General features: G+C 35.7%; 1 protein-coding gene across 3 annotated transcripts in view; it reads right to left on the bottom strand.

The window, feature by feature from the left end:
• Positions 1-27,685, bottom strand: part of LOC111052504 (transcriptional regulator ERG homolog) — a 183,518-nt gene that overhangs the window by 127,355 nt on the left and 28,478 nt on the right. Inside the window, exons 3-4 of one of the 3 annotated variants that reach the window (XM_039431590.1) lie at positions 21,733-21,792; positions 15,643-15,720 (exon numbers count right to left, since the gene is read on the bottom strand). In XM_039431590.1, the coding sequence (XP_039287524.1) occupies positions 15,643-15,720; positions 21,733-21,792 (138 nt within the window). The remainder of the gene's footprint in view (positions 1-15,642; positions 15,721-21,732; positions 21,793-27,685) is intronic. The other 2 variants (XM_039431592.1, XM_039431591.1) reach the window with 2 other exon arrangements.

The following is a 27,685-nucleotide window of genomic DNA, read 5'->3' as shown; positions in this document are numbered from 1 at the left end:
ATTCTCACCTAATCAATTACAATTGGATCTCTTATCGTAGGTGCAATGCTTTTTCCGATCACTCATTTCTGGCTCTTGTCATGATGACAGGAATAATTAAGAGTTACTCTCTCATTGGCCAGCTTGAAATTGTCTTATTACCCAATCACAGTAATTGAATATCGGCATGATATCGAAACTGCCTTATATCATTGGTTAGTTTGTAATTGGCTCTATCATCTATAACAAAAATTGGTACTCCCTCATTGGCCAGCTTAGAATTGTCTGAATTCTTTCTCACTCAATCAAAATATTTAACTATCGGCAAGGTATCGAAATTGTCTTTTCTCATTGGTTGGTTTGTAATTATTAGCTCTATCCTCTATAACTCAGTTCTCATTGGCTGTCGAAATGAAAACGAGATTGCTACTATGTGCAAGAATTGAATCATAACCATTTTCCAACAATTCTATATGATAGAAAGTTCTACCATTTATTAAGTTCCCTAATAAAGTTCATCATTTCTAAAATAGATTCATCTATGGTGAATGGAGAAAATGGAGAGATATTCACTATAGAAAATGGAGAGATTTTTTAACTACTTTTTTTCCAAAGATTCCTTGAAATTGTATTTTCCACCTCCCTCAATCCCTTGCTATATTCCTATAATCCATTGTGTGATTTATTTCAAAATGCTACACATTTATTCCTCAGATTACAAGGAGGAAATAAGGGAGAAATCCTCTTGCAAGGAATATGGAGAGCTATGCCATCTGGTGGCACAAAGTGGAACCTACCAATCGATCGGGTGACAAATACGACTGGTGCTGCAGTCCGGCGGACAGCTACAGAACTAGTTGAGTAAACGCGGTAATTTTGAATTTCGAATCGATAAGCTGCTGATTTACACTATGCCGGCGGCAAAGGACGGCCTCAGCCATAGAAGAATGAAAGACGTTGTTCACTCCGTGGTACGAGTTTGCTCCGTGTTATCGGATGGGCACATTAAACTGTCGGTCCCGGCTGAAGTATGACAGTCGTAAGGCCCATTGACGGCTCAAATTATATATTCAGGCGGTGGGATCTTCCCGCAAGGGACTCCACACCAACAAAAGCCATATGAATTTACTTTTTTACGAGTTTGCTGATATTAGCATTCTTTGACACAGACCTTAACTGGCGTACGCTTTTTGCCAGAATTGGCAAGCGCAATTTGGCATGTTTATCTAAATAATTTAAGAATAACAAATGATGTTGATTTTTTGTCTTTTTTGTGGTTTTTAGAGGAGCCTATTGGAATTGTTTAAAAAATTTGCAAAAATGCAATAAATATTATTGATTCTCTCAGTTTTCAGTGACGTTGCTATGCCAGGAGGAGCGCCAGAGTAAAACTTCGAGATGGACCCCCTTTGAAAAGAATCTAAAAAAACTGATATTGATTAGTTCAACAATCGCTTCCCGGTGGTTCGGACTCACCTTGATTTGTAGGTCCACTCATTCAGAAACAATCCTCCGTCATCATTCCCCACGCATAAGCGTGAGTTCATGTTGGCATCACACTGAATGAGAGAACCTTTTTTACAAAAAAACTTATTATGCAACCTATTTTCGACAATGATTTGACAAAATATCTACAAACTGTTTACGAGAATTATGTTCATTGTCAGGAAGACGGAAATACAGGAGATACACCTTATTCAATTCACATTGAATTTTCATGAAATTCATGACATATTAATCAAACATTTTAAAACACAAATCTTGTATTCTAACTAGCGTTTGATTAGAGAACTATTCCTATCATTATGAATGAATTAAAATCTGAATTCATTCATTCACTTATCATATTGTGTATGAATACTTGAAATGAGGAAAGGCACAACATGCCTCAAAACTGTCCCATTTAAAAATATACTGTCCAAATCAAATGTTGGTTATGTCACTTTCACAAAATACAATTTACAAAAAAATTTGTATTTTTCAAAATACAATTTACGCTCTTTAATACTCAGATAAACGAGCAAATTTTGAATCAAATAGATACTATTGGAGCCTAGGATCAAAAAATCGAGAACAGTAACTTGATAATTTTATTTAAAAATAATTGTAAGTTTCCAATATCAGTTTTTCTCACCTCTCATGAATGTAGACAGTTGCACGGCTATCGTCTAAGGATACGTTTGTCCAAAACCTCTCTATGTGGAGACTCCGACCACAAATTATTGTTTTTACGATAGAAAAAAAATTTGAATTTGAATTTTAATTCAAAGAAGCGGCTTGTATGGCTAGGACATACACAGAGGATGAGAGATGAGAGGAGGGACAAAAGGATACTGAATTGGGATCCACCTGGAAAAAGAAGGAGAGGTAGACCGCCCGAACTGTGGAACAAACAGGTATATTAGTATGATGACTAGAAATAATTAATCTGGTCCAGTGAGACTGGAATAATCGCAATAAATGGAGGATGGGATGCGAGAAACAGCTGGAGCTAGAAAATGAACTCGCTTATATATAATTTGAATCCCAAATTTGTTTTTTTTTCTTCTCTCATAAATTAACTTATTTCTGCTCCAAGAGGACCTGTACCCTGTACCTCTTCTTGAAAAATAACTGGAATATGTTTGTCCAGAAACTCTACATTTTTGGTCATCAACCAGAAATATTCTTCAAAAATGAACAAAGTCAACAATAGTTATTTGTGCAACTAGTGCGCAAAGTGACAGTTTGCTGCACCGAAAGAAACGTTTACGCACGAGCCGTAGGCGAGGGCGGAATGGTTTCTTGAGTCCAGCAGAGGAACTTTGCGCACGTATTTCACATTAAGTTTTTCCTACAGTTACCATTGAATATGAGAAGTGGTTGATTATGGGTAAAATGATGGCTTAAAAATCCATCAAATGTTTTTCTGTATAATCTTGTTATTAATAACAGCTTTGATTTATTTTTAACTTGATAATCCAATTGGAAATAATTAATCGATAATTTATTCAAATTGAAAATTAAATCAATCCAATTGATTTGAGAATTCGAATAATTTTGAGTGAATCTTAATTTCTAAATAATTTTTCAATCAATCAATTTATGAATGAAATAGTTATTTGTGCAACTAGTGCGCAAAGTGACAGTTTGCTGCACCGAAAGAAACGTTTACGCACGAGCCGTAGGCGAGGGCGGAATGGTATCTTGAGTCCAGCAGAGGAACTTTGCGCACGTATTTCACATTAAATCTTTCCTACAGTTACCATTGAATATGAGAAGTGGTTGATTATGGGTAAAATGATGGCTGAAATCCATCAAATGTTTTTCTGTGTAATTTTATTATTGATAAAAACCTTAATTTATTGTCAAATTGAATAAAAATGTTGTCCCTGGTTATAATATCTAATACTAATAATTTGCGCGTTGTGCTTCGTTGCACCTCTGCTCACTATAGCAGCCCAGTCACTGTTACCAACTTCATTTTGATTTTGCTGCACTGTTGCTCCATATAACCTACTAAGTATTTTGCGTTGCCATGTTGCAAATCTGGAGTGCAGAAAAATTTTTCCCGCACTAGAGCGGAAAAGTGATTCTTTGCGTTCTGTAATCAGTGCAGCAATGGCCACTTTTCAACGTTACTGTAGGAAAAAATATTATTTGCAATAATGAATAAATTGATCATATTCAAAATGTATAATTTAATGAGTTCTTATTTTCATTCATTTGAAAATCTGAAAAAATATAGATAGAACAAACTCGCATTCAAAATACACGACAACAATGTCAACAGCTGATTGGGAAGGCGAGATTTTACGCAAAGTAATACTTTGCGCACTAGAGCGGAAAAGTGATTCTTTGCGTTCCATAATTAGTGCAGGAATGGTCACTTTTCAAGGAAACTGTAGGAAAAAAATATCTCGACTCGAATTTCCAGTTGTCCATTCTCCTTTTCTCCTTTTATAAATTCACATAGTTATCGAATTGAAGAGCGACTGTTCCTCGTCCATCCTTAAGGATAAGGACATCCACAAGCTCTCCACTCTCCACACGGACACCAACCATCCATTACATCGACACACGCTCGCTCCGCGGGAGCCGAAAACGATATATTTCGCTCGCGAGCCGCACATCCCATTGATTCGGTTGCATCAGCAAAAATCGTGCGTCGGCACAATTGTAGTGCGCGCACGGAAGATCCGGTCGCGCGCGCTCGCACGCGTGCGTCAAGCAATTAAGGGCACGTGACCTTGAGGGCAAGGGCGAGCCCCTTCTAGCTATCGGCCTCGCGGAATCGTAATGTTGTTGTGTAACAATATCTAGGCGGCTGCACCAGAATAGATTCTGCCATTCAAATGATAAATTATATGCGAGTGTATGTCTGTATTGTGATAACTGTATATGTATAACATTGAATGATAATAATTTCAAGTGCTATGGAATATGTCCATGTCTGTGTGTGTGGGGTATTGTAATAGGCGAAGCTGTCTATTTGTTATAGATTGGAGAATAAAACTCTGTGTCTAAATTTGTTCTATATACAAAAAAAAAATATGGAATGTGTTAGTATGTCTGTACATTGAGTCAAACTTTCTATGTATACTAATCAAATAGGATATAATACTTGTTGCTTTTTGTGTAGTTGAGAAGTTGATATTGTGGTAATTATTCATATTGAATAAAAAAGACAATTTCTTAGTCTTTCTCATTCAATAATAATTGTTGAGTTATAATTCCTTTATAATTCCACATATTTTGTACTAGTAGTTCTGTGAACAGTAGACCTCACGCAGTATTCTCATCCACAAGTACCTGATTGAAACTAAAGACCTTATGGAATTACAGCAATAGACTGTCTTCTCCACACATCTGTGTAATCACTTGTCAGCTGATTTATGATGAATAATTCTATAGTCTAATTTTTACTCTAATATTGGCGTATGAAGGAGGCTCCTTTTTCCTTTTGCATTATCCTTGAAATGCAAAATTTCCAAAAACCTTGTATATACGTCGACGCGCAATTAAAAAAGGAACATACCTGTCAAATTTCATGAAAATCTATTACCGCGTTTCACCGTAAATGCGCAACATATAAACATTCAAAAATTAAGAGAAATGCCAAACCGTCGACTTGAATCTTAGGCCTCACTTCGCTCGGTCAAAAATAAGCTTAAAATGTATGAATTCAGGGCTACTTTCTTGTATTTATAAAATAGACTTATAGTACCCTTTGAAAATAATAATGAATTGTTACAATTGTATTTTTATTCTATTATTTTCAAAGAGCACTACAATTCTATTTTATAAATTCAAATTAGCTATATTTCAATATACTCCATATATCCCTCCATATTTTTATTTAAAAAATAGTTTCTATTTCTCTATTATGTGGATATGAATGTGAGTATTGTGAGTTCATTATGATAGATCGCCTATATAGTGTTCATTACCATTAAGATGTTGAAGTGTATATTATAATAATATTATAATAATATTATTGTGTATGTCCATTTCCATGAACGAATTATAATAATGTGGGTAGGCCCACTGTATTTTGTTCATTATTGTAGAAACTAAGCATTTTGAGAGCGGTGTTTGACAGACAGTAGATTTGTTTGAGTACGAGGAGGTCACCCTGCAGAATTATGATAATATAATTGGGGAGATTTTGAAATATTGAATAAACGTGCACAGTTTGATTATGAACCTTCTAGTGAAGTATGACGGTCGTAAGGCCCATTGACGGCTTAAATTATATATTCAGGCGGTGGGACCTTCCCGCAAGGGACTCCCCACCAACAAAAGCCATGCGAATTTACTTTTTAGTGAAGTACACTTTGAATTGTTAACATTCCTTATAGATAACACTAATTCTTTCACTCAAATATCAGCATATAGTACTTCCCTCTATTAGTACTCAGCATATTAGTACTTCCCACTCAAATATTAGCATATAGAATAACCTGACACGAGTGGACGAATCAATGCTGACAGTTTAAACTCAATCTCGCTAAAGCTCTCTAGAATTATCAATCGATAACTAAATAATAAGTAGGCTAGTAATAAGATAACTATCAATATCTATCGTGCATGTCTAAATTTTAGGATGTCGATGATATGATTCAATATTTTTGCTTTTGTTTGTATTCTTTCTCTTCTTTATTACTATTGTGATTTTATTTTGTATCATGTAATTACAATTGATTCTCACCTGCACTCAGGATCCTCCTTTGCAGGTTGTTATTAAACTTTATTGTCGATAATAATATAGTGTATGTAAATCATGTATCTATTTTGAAGAGACAATAAAGCAATTTCAATTTCAATATACTAAATACTAATTAAATAATATTTCATAAAACTTTAATGTGAAAAAACACTCACATTCTTTGGTGTGGCGACGTCCGTTTCGTGCAGGTGTTGCACATTTTCAAGCCAAACAGAAACTGAAGTATTCAAGGTTATGAGTGTGAGATTTGGTCAGAGTAGGGGTTGGAGGGGAGTTTTGGCGGTTAATGGAGGAGGATTTAAAATTTAATGAGTTTGAGACTGTGGGAGGAACAGATGATTTGCTCATTTAGAATATTGTTTGGCTGTTGTTTGGTGTACTTGTATATTTCAAACTATCCTAGTACATTCAATTTTTTGTTTTTGTATTGCATTTCCAAAATGTGTAACACCAGCATGAAACGGTCGTCACCACACAAAAAAATGTCAGTGTTTTTTCTGACATTTATATAGTTTATATAATATAGTGTATGTAAATCATGTATCTATTTTGAAGAGACAATAAAGCAATTTCAATTTCAATATACTAAATACTAATTAAATAATATTTCATAAAACTTTAATGTGAAAAAACACTCACATTCTTTGGTGTGGCGACGTCCGTTTCGTGCAGGTGTTGCACATTTTCAAGCCAAACAGAAACTGAAGTATTCAAGGTTATGAGTGTGAGATTTGGTCAGAGTAGGGGTTGGAGGGGAGTTTTGGCGGTTAATGGAGGAGGATTTAAAATTTAATGAGTTTGAGACTGTGGGAGGAACAGATGATTTGCTCATTTAGAATATTGTTTGGCTGTTGTTTGGTGTACTTGTATATTTCAAACTATCCTAGTACATTCAATTTTTTGTTTTTGTATTGCATTTCCAAAATGTGTAACACCAGCATGAAACGGTCGTCACCACACAAAAAAATGTCAGTGTTTTTTCTCTTTAAAGTTTTATGAAATATGATGGTTATAATAAAACAAGATAGATAACCAACAACGAACTCGATAATATTACCAATATTCAGACAACAAAAATGTAATTTATCCTTTTCCTTGATTCATTACAAAGAGTCATCTCAATTCTACAATTTCTCATCGGGAAGATAAATTTAGTAGTTTCACATAATGATAATTGACTTTTTTTCAAAATTCCGGATAACGTTTTACATTTCCATACAAATCTTGAAAACTTTTCTCAACCTTCCTTCAAAATTCAACATGTTCCGACCTCAATTTAAGCATCTCAAACTTGTCTCAACCAACCTACAAAACTCATTACTTTTCAACCCCAAATTCAATCAGATCACACACCTTCATCCGACAATACATCACCCTAGATCCTCCAGCTTGACAGATGGATATATATAGCGACTTAAGAGCTCTATCAATGACAAAGTACATGTTGATAAGGGTGAACATATATATATCACGCAGAGCTTTGACAGATAACCCACGGGTGTGTGATGATACCCTGGCACTGAGATTCACTTCAGACTGTCAGCATTGTTTGAATGGGTAGCTTTAGTGTTCATTCATGGAGAATTCTGACAGATCTAAATGAAACTCACTAAAGGTGGCGAAACGCGGTTTGGAGCCATTACTTTTGTAGGCATATCAGCGTTTGCACTTAGCTTCAGCCCGCGGCATGAGAGGCAGCTACCAGACTGGCAATGAGTAAGAGAGAGAGAGAGAGAAAGTGTGTTTATGTCTGTGTGTGTGAGAGAGTGAGAGATTGCAGGAGAGAGTTCGGGTAGCATTGGTTTATCGGTAACGTAATATTTATTTATTGCTAATAATGCTCGAAGCGTATACCCTCCAAAGACATTAATCATGAGAGAGGCTGGAGAAAGAACGTGTGATATTAGGGAGTACGTTACGGAGTAGGGATCGTGAGAATCTGTATTTCTGCTTGTGAAAAATGCTATCTGCTCTCAACTGAGATAGAAATACTTATATTTTTATATTTATTATTAGTACATTTTAGACCATGAATCAACTCTATTCACTCCCTCGAACCTGGATGAATACTTAGGGTGAGTTCCACCAAATTCACGTTAACGCTTTGCTTAGTAATCTCCAGCTAACAATAACTGATGACGTTAACGAAAGATTGAGAAATTTGATTCCACCAACAAAAAATCTGGTGTGGCGCACTCACACAACTTTCTTTGCCGTTATGAAAATTGATCACTGACGCTAGTGTTCCCGCGCATCTCAAGTCTACTATTCAAAGATGTGAGCCAGTTGGTGTGACAGGACTATAACTATAATTTTTTGTTCACTTTATATAGAATAATAACCAAACGTTACTTCTCACTACCCTAAAAATGCAAAGGTTTCGCAAATTTATTTTTATAATATTATAGTAAAGATCGATTTCTGCTTTACATAAGTGCTCAATGCGTTCATCAATAACCCTTTGATATATTGGAATCATAGAATAACATTATATCTTAAAATATAATGAAATATTCAATATGATAGAAGTGGGTCCCTGGGACCCAGGGTTACGACTGAAACGTCAGAAAAAATAGGGTCACGACTAGAAGGTTAATCAAACAAAAATTAGTGAATTGCTCTGTTTATAATTCCATATACATGAGACGAATATGGGGGAGTTACTACATTACAATAGCTTGATTTTTATGATTCATCTATTAGTGTTGAATTCAGTATTCAGATTATCAGTCCAACACTACTAGTATACTTATCCAATCCACTACTTACTCAATAAGTAGGCTACAGTGGAAGATAGGGCTCTTATTGCTTCAACTTCACCCACAACACTTGTTATATTTAAAGTGTGATAAATGAAGGCAATAATCTATTAATCTCTCTTCTCATATTCTTCATCACTACTACTGATTCATCCAGTACTCATTCTATCGAGACTCATACTCTTGAACTCAAAATCTGTTCACATCCATTACACAAATTTATTTTCCTACAGTTACCTTGAAAAGTGACCATTCCTGCACTGAATACAGAACGCGAAGAATCACTTTTCCGCTCTAGTGCGCAAAGTATTACTTTGCGTACTCTTAATACTTTGTGTATTATCTTGCAGCCATCCCAATCAGCTGTTGACATTGTTGGCGTGTATTTTGAATGCGAATTTGTTATATCAATATTTTTTCTGATTTTCAAATAAATAAAAATGAGAACTCATTGAATTATACATTTTGAATATTATTAATTATTATTCATTATTTCAAATAATATTTTTTCATTCATAAATTGATTGGTTAAAAAATTATTTAGAAATTAAGATTTACTCAAAATTATTCAATTTTTCAAATTGATTGGATTAGTTTAATTTTTAATTTTAATAAATTATTGATTACCATATTAATTTTCAATTGGATTATCAAGTGTAAAATAAATTCAAGTTGTTATTAATAACAAAATTATACACACAAAAATTTGATGGATTTCAGCCATCATTTTACCCATAATCAACCACTTCTCATATTCAATGGTAACTGTAGGAAAAATTTAATGTGAAATACGTGCACATAGTTCGTTTGCTGCACTCAAGAAACCATCATTCCGTACTCGCCTACGGCTCGTGCGTGAACGTTTCTTTCGGTGCAGCAAACTGTCACTTCGCGCACTAGTTGCACAAATAACTATTGTGATACCTTCTTCAAATGTCTACACTATGAAGGATTGTAAATTACTTACTGCTACCTACCGGCAGAGTTCAGAAACCTCACTGACCAATCAGGAAAGAGAGGGCGGAGCTTGAGCGCGGATAGTAGGGCGTTAGCTCAATCTGCATCTACTTTGTTATTGGTTCGTATTTCCCATGTTAAAATATCGGTCAAGTTCAAAGCATCGCAGAAATTCCATTCTCTTGTCTGTCCAATAACAAGCGTAATCCTACATAATACATCCAATCATGTAGTTTGTATTCTCCCCAATCTTTCATCCTTCCTAGAATTATTATTGTTCTCAGCTCCTGGCTTTATAGGTTCAGTAACTTTCTATGCTCCACCTATTACATAATATTCCAAAACTTTCCTAACTTCTGTACTTCAAAACATTTTAGAGTTGTATCCCTCTTGAATCTCTCTCATATTATCCATTGAATTTTGTGTCCTTTTTTCTCCTTTTTCTACTCTATCTAACTCCTGGTTCATTCTTCCATACCTAATACTTTCTTCTTAGATCTTCCTATGTTGTATCAATTAAAAATTTTTTGTTCTTTCGTGCAGAATCATTCAATCTATCTGGTCAATTCTTATAAATATTATTAGTAGCTGGAGAAACACAACAATCTAATATGAGCTGTACTGCCATAGTCATTTGTCTATTTGGATTTATCTGAATTATCCATTTATTTGGATGTATGCATCACTTTTTATTCCACATCAACCTATTCCTTGGATAGTATTATTCTTATCATAGATCTTCCTGCTTTCTATGTTAATCATCACTAATTTCCTCAGTTCTGATTTCATTATACGGAGAACTCAAGGAGTAATTTGTGCCATATTTTAGCCTATCACTGATGATGGTCAATATAACTCTATAAGTGACATTAACTCTGTATATCAATGATTCTATCAAACACTGGAATTGAATTCTCCAAGTTTCCAGGACAACTGTAGAATGTAGTAAAAATATTTCTAATAATTTTATAAAAGGGTTTGTTCAACAGGAAAATTGGACAAGCTCATTTATGTAATGAGACATGTACTATGAAATCTGATTTTACCAACCAAACTGATTGAGAAATTGACTAAGTAACTTTTTGTGTAGTTGAGAAGTTGATGTTGTGGTAATTATTCATATTGAATGAAAAATACTGAGAAATTGTCAAAAAACAATAAATCAGTGGTTTTTGACAATTTTTCAGTATTTTTCATTCAATTGACTAAGTAACTTTATTCAATAGGTAATTAGTTTCAAATTGATAATTCGGCCTTGAATATGATCCATAAAGTGACGCATTTTTTAAGAAAGATTCCCTTCTTCGTCGTGGTGATTGGAGAAAAAAGAATATTCTTTTCTTATCTTTTGTATTTCTCTCAAGATATTGAACAAAGTAATTCTCTCCATCATAATATTCAGGCGTGAAACATTCACTTACTAATTTTGACAAATAATCGTCCTTTGTGGGATGATTTTTCTCCAGTTACCACCTCAAAACACAGAGATGAAGAAAAAACGATAAATAATGTTTCATAATGGGGTTGATAAACAGTTTCTGAAAGAAAAATAAGGATCCTGTTCTGTGATTAGAGCCCTAGGATAATGGGGAAGACGCGTTCATGAATTCTTATTTTTCTTCTTGTCCCTTCCATTGTTCCCCCTAGGACAGGAGACAACCTAAAGGCGATCCCTTTTTCTAAGGGTTTCGAAGACCCTTGGGGTGGAGACAACCCTAAATAAGGGGGTGAGTATAATACGCATAATAGACTCCTCCCCTGTCATCAAAGAACTGCTACATAAACTGGGAAGACGCGGCACTTCTAGAATGTCTCCGAGAAGAATAGAGGCAACGAAAACTTCATGCATCATGGCTGTGGGGGAGCTGAGCTGACTTAATTCAATTCAATGGCATCTCTTAATAGCCTGAGCTCTGCTTCGAATAGAGTCTTCATTTTGACTTTAATGGGTAAGAATTATCATGCAACCTCACTATTTTTTCTCAAAACAAGATATAATAATAATAATGATATTAGTATCACTTTTATTGGTAGGAATTCTTAAAACATGAGGAGTTGTGAAATATGAATTTGTGGATGTTGGAGTTTCATTAGCCATTTGATTATTCCAAACCAAAACTAACATACATAAAACACAGTAATTTCATTTCATTCCATTTATTGTATAAAGCACTATAATCATAATATATATTATAGAATATATAATTTATTATCACATTGGATGAAAAACTAGGCTGAGCCAGTACTATTTCTCTCCAAAAATTTCGTTGAAATGTTAAAGCTGCGTTTACACCAAAGCTATTAACAAAATGTTAATAACTCAATCCTTCTAGATTCTATTGGATTCAACATAACTTATCATACACATTATGATCATATATGTGTTTGTCAAGTTCCGTTCAATCTGATAGAATCTATAAGGATTATGTTATTAACATTTTGTTAATAGCTTTGGTGTAAACGCGGGTTTATGTTATCCAAAAGTTGAGGCTATGTAATCACACACTGCTTCGTCACTTGATTTTTGGTCCAGGAATGATTATTTGAAAATTTTTATTTTGAAGGTTGACGTAATACCCTAAATAAATCACAGAATGTATCACAATAAATTAAAAAAATCATGAAATATTGCACTTATTCGAAAAATCTGAATACAAAATCACAAACATACTCTTAGTAATTCACAGCTGAAAAAACCTTTTAAAAGATCCATCGAATTTAAATCTAATTCCAGAGAGGAGAAAGAATCATTATAATGACTAGCCGTCAGGCTCGCTTCGCTCGCCGTATCCGTCTAGCTGGGGGGCCGTCAGGCTCGCTTCGCTCGCCGTATCCGTCAAGCTAGGGGGCGTCTCGCTTCGCTCGCCTGCATTTTCCATTTGAGCATTTTCATCATATGTTAGGACGATCCAGTCAGGGGTCCAGACTAAACGTCTGGCTAAATGGATATGGCGAGAGAAGCGAGCCTGACGGCTACTAATATAATATTCCCAGGAATAGCTCTGATTGAAGTAGCAGTGCCCAATCAATTTTTCCGCGATAAATGCATTTCAATCTTCAACTTGGTGCCAACCTTACAAAGTCAACCTGACAAAATTATTAATTTAGTTACCAGTTAACAACTGTTTCGAAGAGGTACTCTCTCTAGATTATAGTTCTGTATTAACACATGGTATGGACATTTTTCAATTATAATTAAGAGAACAACTGTTTCGAAGAGGTACTCTCTCTAGATTATAGTTCTATATTAACACATGGTATGGACATTTTTCAATTATAATTAAGAGAATGAGAAAAAGAATATACATGCTGAAAGACGATTTTTGAACCCTTAAGAATCACCCTTACAGTTAAAATATTGCCAAAAGATTTCTTAGTGCACCTCTAAAGGGCCAACTGAACATACCTACTAAATTTGAACGTTTTTGTCAAGCACAATAATGTTTTCAAAATCAACTGAAGCCTAACTTTGAACAGTATGGGAAATAATCACTTTCCAAATCAAGAGCCCCAATCAAATAATATCATTTAAACCCGAAATTATACAAATGAATTCCAAAGGGAATGAAACAATGAACTCATATAGTATGCTTTCATATTTTTAACACTTACTCGTTCTGTCAGTGGAGCAAGATAAAAGAATGTAGCAAAATTAATAATGATTATTCAAATATAAAACACTTGAATATTTGAAGATCATCCATTTTGTCAATCAAAGTATAGCGGAACATGTTGAGCAAATTATAAATTATCACGTGACCGACCGCTTTGTTGCGTCAACATTAATCACCGGCTGGAAATAATAAACCAAGATGGCGTTTCCCGGCAACTGCAGTGCGAGTATTTATTTATTATCCACGCCGTGCTAGCGCACGGTAATTGGGCGCGGAAAACGCCCAATGTTTCGGATATTGCCGCGCGGCCAGGAACAAAGCACTCGCTTCCCGTCGGCAGGGCGGGAAATTCCCGTCGGCGGGGCGGAAAGCGACTTCGTTTCGGTGAAAAGTTTTGTAATCAAGCGGCTGACAGATGTTGCATTCAGCTGTCATTAGCTGAAAACATTCGCAAAACATTCGCCAGCGTCTCTGCACCAATCAGCAATCACCGCCGTTCCATTCAATTCGAAAACTCGCAATAAAACTGGTGGCTGCGTAGTGCTCGTGATAACGGCCAACTCTTTCAGAAACGGCGGGCGGCTGCTGTGTTTCATGATAACAATGTAAACTTGCAGTGTTCTATACCTGTAGCTGTTCAATAGTGGTACCTGTGAATTCAATGCTTTGTTGGCCTGATCGAAAATTGGCTGCTTCTTTTGTAATAAGTCAATGGTCTATCTAGATTTTCCATTACAAAGTATTTATCTATTTTGTTTTAGTGAACTTGTAGCTGTTATAGTTTCATAATTGAAAATTAATTTAATGTAGTTTAGATCTTTAATAAAAATTGAGATCTCTCTTTATAATTATAGATATAACAAATATTGTTACGATAACTCGAGCTTACGCACAGGCCTTTGTTGCCTATGTAAGCTCTTTCCTATCTGATACAAGAATTTTATACAAGAATAAAATTGTTATAGCTCAAGAGTTCTATTGTTTAGTATAGTTCTATATTTTGTTGTTTGTTTTTTGTATGTATATTATATCATTTCTTGAATTGTATAAACTTTATTGCTCAAGATTCTATGTAACTGCTTGAATTGTATTCAGAAGGAAAAAATAAATTGAATTGAATTGAATTGAACTGTTAATGATACCTAAGAATAAATTGTAGATGCTTAGTTAGCATGATCGAAAATTGGCTGTTCCTTCTTCAACGAAGTTAACAATGTAAAACATAGATTTTCCATATAAAAATATTTTTCATAACAATGTTATTCTGTAGCTGTCTCCTTAGTTGTGTCTTTAAATAAATATAATGACTGCAATGCTTCATTAGCCTGATCGAAAATTGGCTGTTCCATAGATTTCCCATAAATATATATTCTTTAAGAATATGAACTTTTAATGATCCATCTGTAGCTATCCAATGGTGATACCAGTGTATGCAATATTTTGTTAGCCTGTAAAAAATTGACTATTTCTTATTTCACCATTCAATGGTCAACGAAGATTTTTCATGAAAATCTTTTTATTTTCGTTAAATATTAATTTGAAATTTTCTGTAGCTGTTCAATAGTACCTGTGAGTAAATTTTGGATGCTTTATCAGTAAGATCGATAATTGACTGTTCCTTCTTTTACTAGTCAATGGTCTACGTGATTTTTTAATAGAAATTTTCGTTTTTGAACAATTTGAAATTCCAATGCCCTATTTAAGTTAACAGTAGCTGTTGGACAGTAATAGGCTACCTGTGAACTGATAGAGTATTTAATGCTCTGTAGGATGATCGAAAATTGGCTGCTTCTTCACCAGTCTGTTCCATATCAATTTTCCATGGATATCTATATATATTTTTTCAACAATTTAAACTTTCAATGTCCTATCTTTCCCCGCGATTCGGAACCCATTTCTCATCATTATTCGTCCCATTACCCACGCAAAGTCTAGATCTCTTGTGAGTACCACCATCAACAAGAAAAAAATGTATTGAGATCTATGTAGATCTGTACTGTTCAATGAATCGAATATCATGCATGTGCTGCATGAGGTGAAGTGATCAACACAGACATTGATATGAAGTATGGATTCGAGTGAAATAAATGAAAATATAAGTGGTGAGGATTGCAATCTTACTCACCAGTCTTTGTGCAAACTCGAAGGGAGTCTGTGAGAGATGAGGATAGGTGGTGATAGGAAGATTTCCCTGACGTTAGACCTGTGAAATGAGTTAAAAGATGTTTAATACATTATATCAATGAATTATCATTGAAGGAGAGAGTCAGTGGCTCCAGAACATACTTCAGTCTATGAGTATTCAATTATTATTGACCTTGACCTATGAATCCCCCTGAGAGACGATGCTAGATAGATTTCCCTGCCGTTAAACCTCTGAAATGGATTCCTCATGAGTAGCACCAATGCAGTCAATCAATCTCAGTCAACCAATGCTAAAACTTCAATGTGGTAAATGTCTAGTTGAACGAGCGTTAGCGAGTTCTTACTTCTGACTTACTGAAGGGCAAAGTCGTTGTCCGTCTGTTTGTATGTTCTACAAGAACTTTGGAGAGAATTGATCAATCAGCTTCAAATTTTGAACACGTATTCTTCGAATATTTTCACAGGTCAATTTCGTTGGACAACGAAATCGACTCACTACTTTGTCCCTTTTTCAGGATATAAAAATGAAATTGAAAGTTCATAGGTGGAGAAACTTGTGATTTATAATTTTCTCCAAGCCGGTAAAAAAGGTAAATTCGTATTGCTTTTGTTGGTGGGGAGTCCCTTGCGGGAAGGTCCCACCGCCTGAATATATAATTTAAGCCGTCAATGGGTCTTACGACTGTCATACTCCAAGCCGGTAAACATCTTTTTGCAGAACAAAGAAACATATGATTCTCATTACAGCATACTCCACTGTTATGAAACCATATGTCTCATTTACAGTCGAGTATGCTTCCTAGCTCCGAAATAGGAACAGCAAAACTGCTACAAAAAACCACCTTCAACGCTCCAGGTGGAAGTTTTGTCAACTTCCGCAAAATTCCTGATTCGGAATATGTTAACTAGGTTATGTTTATAGAATGCATGTAGTAACTTCGGCACAAACAGGTAATGTTTTCTATTTTTCAATTATTCCTCTTAAGATTGTTATGACAAGAAATAGTGTAAGTTACTTGGACGTGAATGTCTTTCGCAGTACTCAAATGAAAATCTAGTCTCGGCTGACGTCTCGACTAGAAGCATCATTCTTGACTGCAAAAGGCCCCGTCCCTTCCTTGTGACGTGAGATACTATAGTCAGCCGAAGAATTCATAGCATGCAATTACTACAGTTTTTCCATTCATTCATTCATGACATCAGCTGAGGGTATTTTGTTGCTATCACACAAGACACTCCTTCATGCGCTTACACATGATTCCACCTGGTTGACATACAACATAATACTTACAAATTTTACATACGGGTCGAGAAAATTATCAATGTGCGGTTTTTGCCATTCATTTCTCTTGAGACTCTGTATCAAAATCATGTATCACATGACTACCTTCTCATTTGAATATAGTTATTTGTGCAACTAGTGCACAAAGTGACAGTTTGCTGCACCGGAAGGAACGTTCACGCCCGAGCCGTAGGCGAGGGCGGAATGGTTTGTTGAGTGCTGCAGAGGAACTTTGCGCACGTATTTCACATAAAAATTTTTCCTACAGTTACCATTGAATATTTGAATATGAAAAGTGGGTGATTATGGATAAAATTCCCTGAAATGCATCAAATGTTTTTCTGTGTAATTTTATTATTAATAAAAACCTTAATTTATTGTCAAATTAAATAATGTAGTAGTAAATGAATGAAGGAGGCTGTGTGCTGAATGTGGTGGCTGTCGCTGTCATCCACTGTTGTCCTTTGTTATTATTATAACGTGCACCACAACACTAAACCACAGTCACTGTTACCAACTTCATTTTGATTTAGCTGCACTGGTGCTCCATTCAACCTACTAACTATTTTGCGTTGCCATGTTGCAAATCTGGAGTGCAGAAAAAAATTTTCCCGCACTAGAGCGGAAAAGTGATTCTTCGCGTTCTGTAATCAGTGCAGGAATGGCCACTTTTCAAGGTAACTGTAGGAAAAATAAATATGATGGTCAAAGGTTTTGAAGCTGCAAAGTAATTTTTGAAGAGTAATGTTTCATTTCAAATAGGATTCCCAGTGAAACCTTCTGTCAAATTATTCTTCTAGAAGAAATATGCAACTGTTTTCATGATTTTCATCACCTCTGTACAATTGAAAGTTGTGGGTTTCAAAAGTTACAATAAGTTTATAACAGTATCCATGCCAAATATTACATAGATAATATTGCTATACTCAAGTTGCAATCAATGTCTATTTGTATTGAATACTCTTGTAATTATATTGTAGAATATAGTTATTTGTGCAACTAGTGCGCAAAGTGACAGTTTGCAGCACCGAAAGAAACGTTTACGCATGAGCCGTAGGCAAGTGCGGAAAGATGGTTTCTTAAGTGCAGCAAACGAACTTTGCGCACGTATTTCACATTAAATTTTTCCTACAGTTACCATTGAATATGAAAAGTGGGTAATTATGGGTAAAATTCCCTGAAATCCATCAAATGTTTTTCTGTGTAATTTTATTATTAATAAAAACCTTAATTTATTTGAAATTGAATAATAATAATCGAATTATAATGATAAGTAATTCAATTAAATTATCTGAAGTAATTTATCTGACTGCTTGAAGGGGATTTAAGTTATGTAAGCATTGAAATTACTATAATCAAGGCAACGCTGTTCTCCACTACCATTATAACGTGGGCCTCACTATGAGTATTACCAACTTAATTTTGATTTTCCTGCACTGGTGCTCCATATAACCTACTAACTATTTTGCGTTGTCATGCTGCAAATCTGGAGTACGCAAAGTACTCACTTTGCGCACTAGTGCGGAAAAATGATTCTTTGCGGCCTGCAATCAGTGCAGAAATGGTCATTCTTCAAGGTATCTCTAGGAAAATGTATTTGTAATTCTTGGCAATAGATTCAATTCAATTCAATGAGCGAGTTCTCCATACCAGGAGGTCGCTAGTAATATTTACCTCAAATTATAGGAATTTGATACGAACAACCAAAAATGCTCCAAATTTGGGCAAAACGTGAGACGTGTGCTGTGGGGAAAGGGGTGAAGGGGAAAAAGGGAGAAAGGGAATTTGAGAGTTTCCCCGGCGTCTACCGGTAGGTTTTGTATGCGGCTCTTTATGCCGAGACGAGAAGCACCAACACAATCGTTGGAGCGTGCATAATGTACCGCCCACATAATTTTCATGATCTTTCTTCTTCTTCTTCTTCTCTTCTTCTTCTTCTTCTTCTTCTTCTTCTTCTTCTTCTTCTTCTTCTTTTCCCATTGTGGAACAAACGACGTCGACGAACGAAAGGAAAAGAAAAGAAGTCGTAGCAGTAGTATTGCCGACAGCGCCATAAATTTCATGGCCGATGTCTGATTAATTCAGGCAAAGAAAAGCGCAATTACTTATGGAGCGAGAAGGCGAAACTTCGCTGCCTCGTTTCCATGGCAACCGCGGTCTTCTAATCTCTCTGGTGATCCCCCTTACTTTCTCTCACTCACTCCCTCACACAGCACTCAACCTTACTTTCTCTCACTCACCCCCTACTTGGAAGTTCAACGCGCACACATATCTGGCCTCTCCAATATCTAGTTAGACTTATCACCACACGTATATATGTTACCGATACCCCGTTTACATTTAATCGGCAGCACAACCCTTAGATAACAAGCAGCAACCCTCTGTCGTCGCCATTTTGTTAACCAACCCCCCTCCATCCCACACACAGTAACATCCTCATTTTCAGTGCCTTTTCCCAGGCGCATAAACGTGAGATAGAGCCTAATGCATCTTCTTCTCTTTTCTTCTTCGACGTCTTATTTCTCTTCATCTCGCTATTTCTTCATTTTTTCTCTACTACTTCTCCTACTACTTCATTTTTTTCTCCTCTCCTCCCTCACCTTCTTCTCTTCCTCTTTTCTCTCCTTTTTCTTCAACTCCTAATTTTTTATGCTCTTCCTGCCACATTTCCCATCCTTCGTTATTCTTTTTCTCCTTCTTTCACTTTATCCTACAGCTTTCTATCTTTCTTCTCCTCCTTCTCCTCCTTTTTCTCCTTCCTCTCCTATTTCTTCTCCTGCTTCTTCTTCTTCATCTACTTTAACATCTCTTTCTCCTCCTCCTCCTCCTTCTCATCCTTCTCCTCCCCCTATTCCTCCTCCTTCTCCTCCTTCTTCTCCTTCCTGTTCTATTTCTTCTTCCTCTACTGCATCATCTCTTTCTCTTTCTCCTCCTCCTTTCTCCTTCTCCCCCTTTTTCTCCTTCCTGTTCTATTTCTTCTTCTGCTTCTTCTTCTTCCTCTACTTCATCATCTCTTTCTCTTCCTCCTCCTCCTCCTCCTTTCCTCTTTCCTTCCTGTTATATTTCTTCTTCTGCTTCTTTTTCTTCCCCTACTTCATCATCTTTTTCTACTCCTCCTCCTCCTCCTCCACCTTTTCCACCTTTTTCTCCTTTCTCTTCTATTTCTTCTTCTGCTTCTTTTTCTTCCTCCACTTCATCATCCCTTTCTTCTTCTTCTTCTTCTTCTTCTTCTCCTTCTTCATCTTCTTCTTTGTCTTCTTCTTCTTCTTCTTTCCTTCTTCTGCTTCTTCTTCTTCTCATTCTCTATCTTCCTCTCCTCATCCTCCATGTTCATCTTTCTGAATCTCCTATTCTCATTCATTCTTCTTCTTTCTTCTTCTTTCCTTCTCCTCCTCCTCCTGCTTTCTTCTCCACTTCTCCTTTCCATTTTCCTCTTCGTTCCTTTTTTCTCTTCTTCTAGTTGTTTTTCTTCACCTTTTTTCATTGCTTCTCCGTCATCTACTCCCACAACATTATTCATCCTTGCTAGAACATCCACGAAGATATTGTTGTCGTTTATCTTACTATTGTGTAACTGTGTGTGAAGAAATGATTTGTAGGTGTACGAACGAGTCATGTCTTCAATGATAAAAGGGACGTGGGAGTTCAGGGAAAATATTTATCATTGCTACATAGATAATATGAATGTAGTGAGCAATTTTGTTGAATTAGAAGAGAAATTCAGGTTTGCCATTTCAATTTCACCTAGTTTTCCATTGTTTCTAACAAAATAGTTTCATTTGTTATGAAACTGGTTAAAATAGGAATTCGCGAGCAGAGATTTAATATGAAAACTGAAGAATGACTGACATTCTCACAGACCAATATATAAATTGACGTAAAAATCTTATATAAAATACGTATATACGTGAAATGACGTATAAAATATATAAGATGACTTCATTGTTTATTTATGTGCGACTTGTGTTAAATAACATAAAGATCAGCGCCATACGCTACATGAATAATAAATATTAGACTGACTCTCATCATGAGATTTGTATCAATGAAAGATTGTATTGAGGTCTCTCAAGAATAGAAAAAACCGCTTGCTCAACAAATCTCCTTAGAGAGAAGATAGCATGTAAGACATATTGGAACACTTTAGAATAAATCAAGTGTTCTTCTACTCTATTAAAATAAACACATAAAGCTCGAAACTATCTCTTGAAGAGTTGAAGCTAGTTATGTTGTGATAGAATGAAAGGGTACTTGATATTCTATTGGGTTTGGAAACTTTCAGAAGCCTTAAAAATATAATTGAGTGACTGAGATATTTTATGCTAATGCTATCTATTCTTTATCATGGCCCTTTAAGCTGACTCATCCCAAAATGGGATTATCGAAATGGAACAGATGCCATCTGATCAATCTATATTGATGAGAAAAAAATGATTTTGGAAGGAAAAAATTCTGTCACGAATGGGTTAACTGAAGGAAATTTGAAAATATGTTGTCATGTAAATAATGGATTATTGAATCAGTTAATATACTGATGATTCATTCGATTGATTGATAAATCAATCAATAATTATATTAGTACTGAATCTCATTATGATTGATAATATCAAGAGATATTGTACTTAGAATGAAAAAATTATTCCTATTTTTCCGCTAGCTGAAATATTGAGAAGGATCCTTGAAAAAGTAACTACCATGGTAAAAGTGATCGGTATTGTTTCTAAGATGAAAAATAATAAGTTAATATCATTATAAAAAGTCATATAATGTGGAAATAAGAATATTCACCTGCGCTACTTGAAGTCAAATGCCCCAGAGCTGAGGAAGACTTTGTTTGTGAATCCAATCCTAAAAATCAAGAAAAAATAATCTATTAACTCCCAATATTGGACCTTTATCATATAACTCTTATTTTTGGGTTATCCATAATTTCTTGACATGAATTTAAATCTCTTACAAATTATGTTGAGAATATTGAATAATACACATACATTGATACGACTTTTTCACAACGGAACAATGACTCACATCAATCGTTTAAGCGATAAATAAACTCGTTGAATAATTTAAGGAGATTATAAACTGGTGGAGCTCAAACCACTACCATAGAGAAGTAGTATGAATGTGTTTCTACTTGAGCTTAAACTACTAACACATACCAGTAATAATTGTATTTCTACCACTATAACCTATTCAACCTTCCAAAAAAATACAACTCTAAGAGGTTTACAGTTAAACGTCAAAACAAAGCTCATCTACATAAAAAGTATGACACAAATTAGAAGACGTTCAAGTACACAACACTCAATTTACATAAACATTATGCTGTTATTGGAATTCCGTTCGGAACACTAGAGGTTTTTGAGTGCGATATTTTAACAAAGTTGTCAAATAATTTCCAAAAACAACGAGACTCGAGTTAGGAATGCTGAAGAACTAGAATGGAAGACATGAGCCCCGATTACGTCACCAAGCGCTTATTACAACATTTCCCGTCCTTTCAGTTTTGGCGGTCCGGATGAGACTGTTGGGGAAGACGCCATTAGACGGAGAGAGCATGACAAAAGATAGAAAAAGATGGATGAGAGAGGGTCATACAATGAGAGAGAAAGACAAAAGAACAGAGGAGTACGAATTGAACAAGGTTGTGGTGAAGTGAGACGGATAGAGGTTCAGAGAAGAATGGTTCTTAGGAGATGTGATGTGCAATAACGGCAAAATAACAAACAAGATTGAACTAATCAGGGGAAGGAGTCATAAGAGGAGAGAGGCAAGAGACAATCAGAGACATCTAATGAAGAAAGAAACAGATGAGAACAGAATGCTGGAAAGAATAAAGAGAATGTTGATTATGTAAAGTGGAGAGAAAACTGAAGAACGGGGAAGGATGAATGAGAAAACTGTATAAGAATATCCACCACAATAACATTTTTATGAAATACCTGAGAACATGAGTAGTAGGAAGGATGGGTGAGACAGTGATTTCAAAGAGAAAGTGAGACGCAAGGAACCATGGTGGAAGAGTTCAGAAATATGTAATGGAGAGGATGTAAGAAGAGACCAAAGAAGGTTTGAATGAAGATTCTTCATTGTACTTATTAGAACTTGAGGAATACAATTCGAATGAAGATGATGCAATGGACACAGAGAAAAGAAGGAGAAAACAGAAATATGAAGATGTGTGAGAAATGCATGAACAAAATGGTAAACGAACAAAATAAGGAACTGGAAAGGATGAAGTGAACGAATATGAAGAGAACCAGAAAAGATCAAAGAATCATGGGTCAGATAAATTGATGATGTGAAGAGTAAATAAAGGTGCAGAGAGTATGATGCAAAGAGTAAGCCACAAGAGGAAAATGTAAATTAAAGTGAGATTGGATGATTGAAAATCAGAGAGATGTATGAGGGCTAATTGAACGATGATGTGATCAGAAGATAAAAAATAGAAATGAGGAAAGAATAGTTACTCGAATATCCCTTGAAAAAATCACAAGAGAAATACAAAGTATGATGAATTGGAATTCATTGTAGATTTGGGAAATATATCTAGAACAAGAAAGGGAGAGAGAGAGAGAAAAACTTATAGAAAAGAAAGAATATAGCTTAGAGATGTGACAAAGAGCGCACGATCAATCAAAAGGTTTGATCAAGAGAACAGAAATGAAGATTAGAATAGAATTAGAGTGGGAGGGACAATACAAGTTTACAGAGAGAGAGAGAGAGGAGAGAGAGAGAGAGAGAGAGAGAGAGAGAGAGAGAGAGAGAGGAGAGAGAGAGAGAGATGATCATAACGAAGAGAAAGACAAAGTCAACCAAGAGCACAAACACAAGGAGACAGGATAACTTCTCGAAGCGAGCAGAGAGAGTTGAACTTTGTGCTGCGCATTACTGTTGCTGATAATTATTGGAGATAAGGAGACGTAGAGAAGGAGGAGATGAGAAGACCAAGATAGGGAGAAGGAGAAGAAGAAGAAGAAGAAGAAGAGAAGAAGAAGAAGAAGAAAGAAGAAGAAGAAGAAGAAGAAGAAGAAAAAGAAGAAGAAGAAGAAGAAGAAGAAGAAGAAGAAGAAGAGAGAAGAAGAAGAAGAAGAAGAGAAGAAGAAGAAGAAGAAGAGAAACAAGGAGATGATGAGAAGAAGAGGAGGAAGAAGCGAAGAGATGGAAGAAGAGGTTGACAATTAAAAGACGCGCGCTAACAGCGTCGTCTACTAGACGCGAAAAGGCGGAGCAAGCTCACCCTATCTGCACATCCACTTCCTGGAACCTCCCTCTAAGTATTTCCTCTTGGTCCCTTACTTTGGGGGCACCCTTACTTACAAACCTCCCTTCCCCTCACTCACAAACCCCCCTACCACTCAACCCCCCCCCCCACACCAAAGGCAGTCTCCTCACGTTGTTAGTCGATTTTTATTTCTTGGTCGTAGCAGCAAACAGTTCTAATGGGAGGCGATGACATTCAATAAGACGCGTTTTATTTTGCTAATAACGGCGCAGCCAAGTGGCTATTAAGTGGTCCACCGAATAAAAGCAAGGAAGACAGTAATGTGCAGGTTATTTCTGCAGTCGTGTCTGCGTCCTTTCAGTCAACCGATTTATGATGTAATGAAGTGGTGGCTGATTCTGATTGGATTTTAATGGGGTATCTAGTTTTATTATAAGTACTGAGGAATAATCATCAATACTTTGAGATGGAATGATGATTGACGATTGAAACAAAACTTTGATCTGATAAATCATTAGCTGTTTATGTCTTATTTTGATAGGATAGGATGACTGCCTTTATTTCTCTTAAGGTGCGTACAGATATACGCGCCACGAAAATGAGCAATTCACTTTTAATCAGCTGATGCCAAGCTTTTTATATCTGTATCTTACCGTTTCTGTAAAAATACAGATATAGTTAGCTGATTAAAAGTTAATTGCTCATGTTCGCGGTGCGTATATCTGTACGCACCTTTAGAGAGCGAAGTTAGGGTGTATTTATTTGATGGAATTGGTTGCTATGGTGTTGGCATAATAATGTGATGGTTGGGAGATCAATTATTCTGATCATAGAAATTGATTAAGTTTCTTAGTTTTTCATATTAAGACAATAAGAAGGATTCTCAATTATTATTGAACGAAAGTCCAAATTAAATGCTATAATTCACCAATGTTACTGCAAATATTGACAACGGGGTAAACAGCTAGATGGAAATTCGATGAGCTCTATAATTCTAGAATTATTTGTCAGCCCAGGAATCGAACCTAGTACCTCCTAATTGCTGGTCAGGAATGCTTACTCTTACACCGAACTGACAATCTCTGGATAGCAGCGCTAAAAATAATAATAATAATAATATCGAGTGACCTGGTTGGCTCAGGTCTGGTGTCAGAGTTTTCAGGTCGCAACTGATCAATTTCTGGGCCTCTGACATGACCTAACGACTGCTTTTTAGGCAGCCGGGACCGACGGCTCAAAAATTAGCAGCGCTCATTTTATACGAAGCCATAGCGGCCAGCCATTCTAGAGATGAAATTAATTAGATACTGCAATTATTCAAATGCTTATGAATCAATAATTATTATTAAACGAAAAACCAAATTAAATGCTGTAATTCACCCCGAAGACTTCTGCTACCGCAAATATTGATAACAGGTAAAACAGCTGGATGGAAATTTACTGAACACTACATCAAGTAAGCGAAGCCAGTGTGTAGTCATTGATTTTATTCGTTATATTAGAGTGTAATTGTTTTTTTCAATAAATTGTAGAGGTGGAGCTAATTTTAGGAAGACATCCGTATTGAATAAAACGACGTCATAACATCCAAGTTGCGACATTATACGGCATAAGATAACACTCACGTCATATTTGGAATGGAAAATATTATATTATCAAACAGATTAATAATAGAAACGATCAACCAATCAAAAACAAATTATAGATTGAGAACACGCCTACTTTCCCGTAATATCTTAGGTGATGTATTTCTAAATTCAATCGGTAGACGACGGTAGTTGCTGGATCCTATACGACTGTTCCTTTGTTTTATGTAGGTGAAACTACATAATATTGAATTTACCGGTATCAGCTGTCATCTATAAAGGCAGTGGCAAGGCAGAGAATCGGCAACGCTGTTCTCCTATCTCTATCCATTGTCATTATAATGTAGACCGCAATTTAGTGACTGATATCATAGAGAACCAATAGCATAAGTAGATATCCCATGGTATAGGGCGTTTATGTCGCAACTTTTACTGTTATCTCAAGCTGATAGTCCACGTAGTTCTTTCCCGTGAAGCTGTGTGACACTGGTAGTCTCTCATATTGTACCGTTCATACACTCTCACCTCAACAAAACAGTAAAATTCGACAATAATCAACAGTAATCGGCTTGAGATAACAGTAAAAGTTGCGACATAAACGCCCTATACCATGGTATATCCACTTACGCTATTGTTTCACTATGCTGATATCTCAATCTTACAAAAAAACTCTATCAGAATAGAGTTAAAAACTAATTAATAAAAACTCTTAAAAATTTAAAATTAATAAAAGCTCTATCATAATCATCTACTCTTACTAGACTTCTCAATTCCTTCTCTCCAAAACTTTTTCCCATGAAATCAACAAAGCTTTCTCCATCAAATTAATACACTGCCAGCACGAATCAATCAGACCAAGCACATCAGTTCACTTCATTACATTAACCGTGAATCTCACTACACTCAAATTCACTTCAAACCGTCAGCATTGGTTAAATGATTCCCATTGATATCAGTTTCAAGCAATACTCAATTGATTCGCACTGATAACTAACTGCTCGTGCAGTATATTATCGAATTCGTCACGGATTTTGCATGCTATCTGCTACTATTCTACTAGTATAGAGGATCCTGCTAGTCCATTGATAATAATTCGGAACCCCTCCACAGTACGGGAGTTCTCTTTATTATTCATCTAGTTTACTGGAGTATTACTATATTTCTGAGTATCTTCTATTATTCCTTCAATCTATTGGAGTATAACTATATTAAAGTGTTATACAGTATTCTAACATACAATATGGACAACTATAGCTATACTCTTCAACTATAACTCTACTCATCTATAGACTCTACGTATTCTCTACGTATACAATATAAGAGAACTGTTCACTGTAATATAGATATACTGGAGAACTCTTTCTACTATCAATGTTCCCACGATGGAACGTGACGTGAGTTACGCTACTAGTAGACCATGACGACACGTGAATTCAATCGTTCTCCATTCAAGAGTTCAAACTCTCTCTTTCTCTATTTAATTCAATACTCTGTCTCTCTCGGTTTTCGAGAGGGTGGTCTCCCTCTTACCCCAAAGCCACCCGTCGCATTGCAATGGGTCATTGTATAAACACAAAAGTGGCGTAACATGCTACCTTTTACATTATCATTGTTAGTTGTGAAGAGGGTCGTAGTTGTGAATGAGCACAGTGGACGAAGTGTTAATTATTGTTTGTATATCTTTCTCATGGCTGGAGTGTTTCGGCACACTTGTGGAGCGTTTTTGTGGGGTCGAGTTTTTTCTGTCAATGGGAAAATGGGTTCCAGTTTTCTAATTGAGTTTGTGGCTTGGATAGAGTTCTTGTTTTTGATGAGGATGAAGATCCTGTTTACAAGATTACAAGATACTTCACCATAATCAGTTCAAGGAATACAATTTTGTGGAAAAAATATATGACAAGGAGAAATCAGAGAACTAGGATACGAGGAT

The sequence above is a fragment of the Nilaparvata lugens genome, chromosome 6, assembly GCF_014356525.2.
Source record: "Nilaparvata lugens isolate BPH chromosome 6, ASM1435652v1, whole genome shotgun sequence".
Classification (NCBI taxonomy): Eukaryota; Metazoa; Arthropoda; class Insecta; order Hemiptera; family Delphacidae; genus Nilaparvata; species Nilaparvata lugens.
The sequence above is the reverse complement of the archived record's forward strand: the minus strand, read 5'-3'. Positions and strand labels throughout refer to the sequence as shown.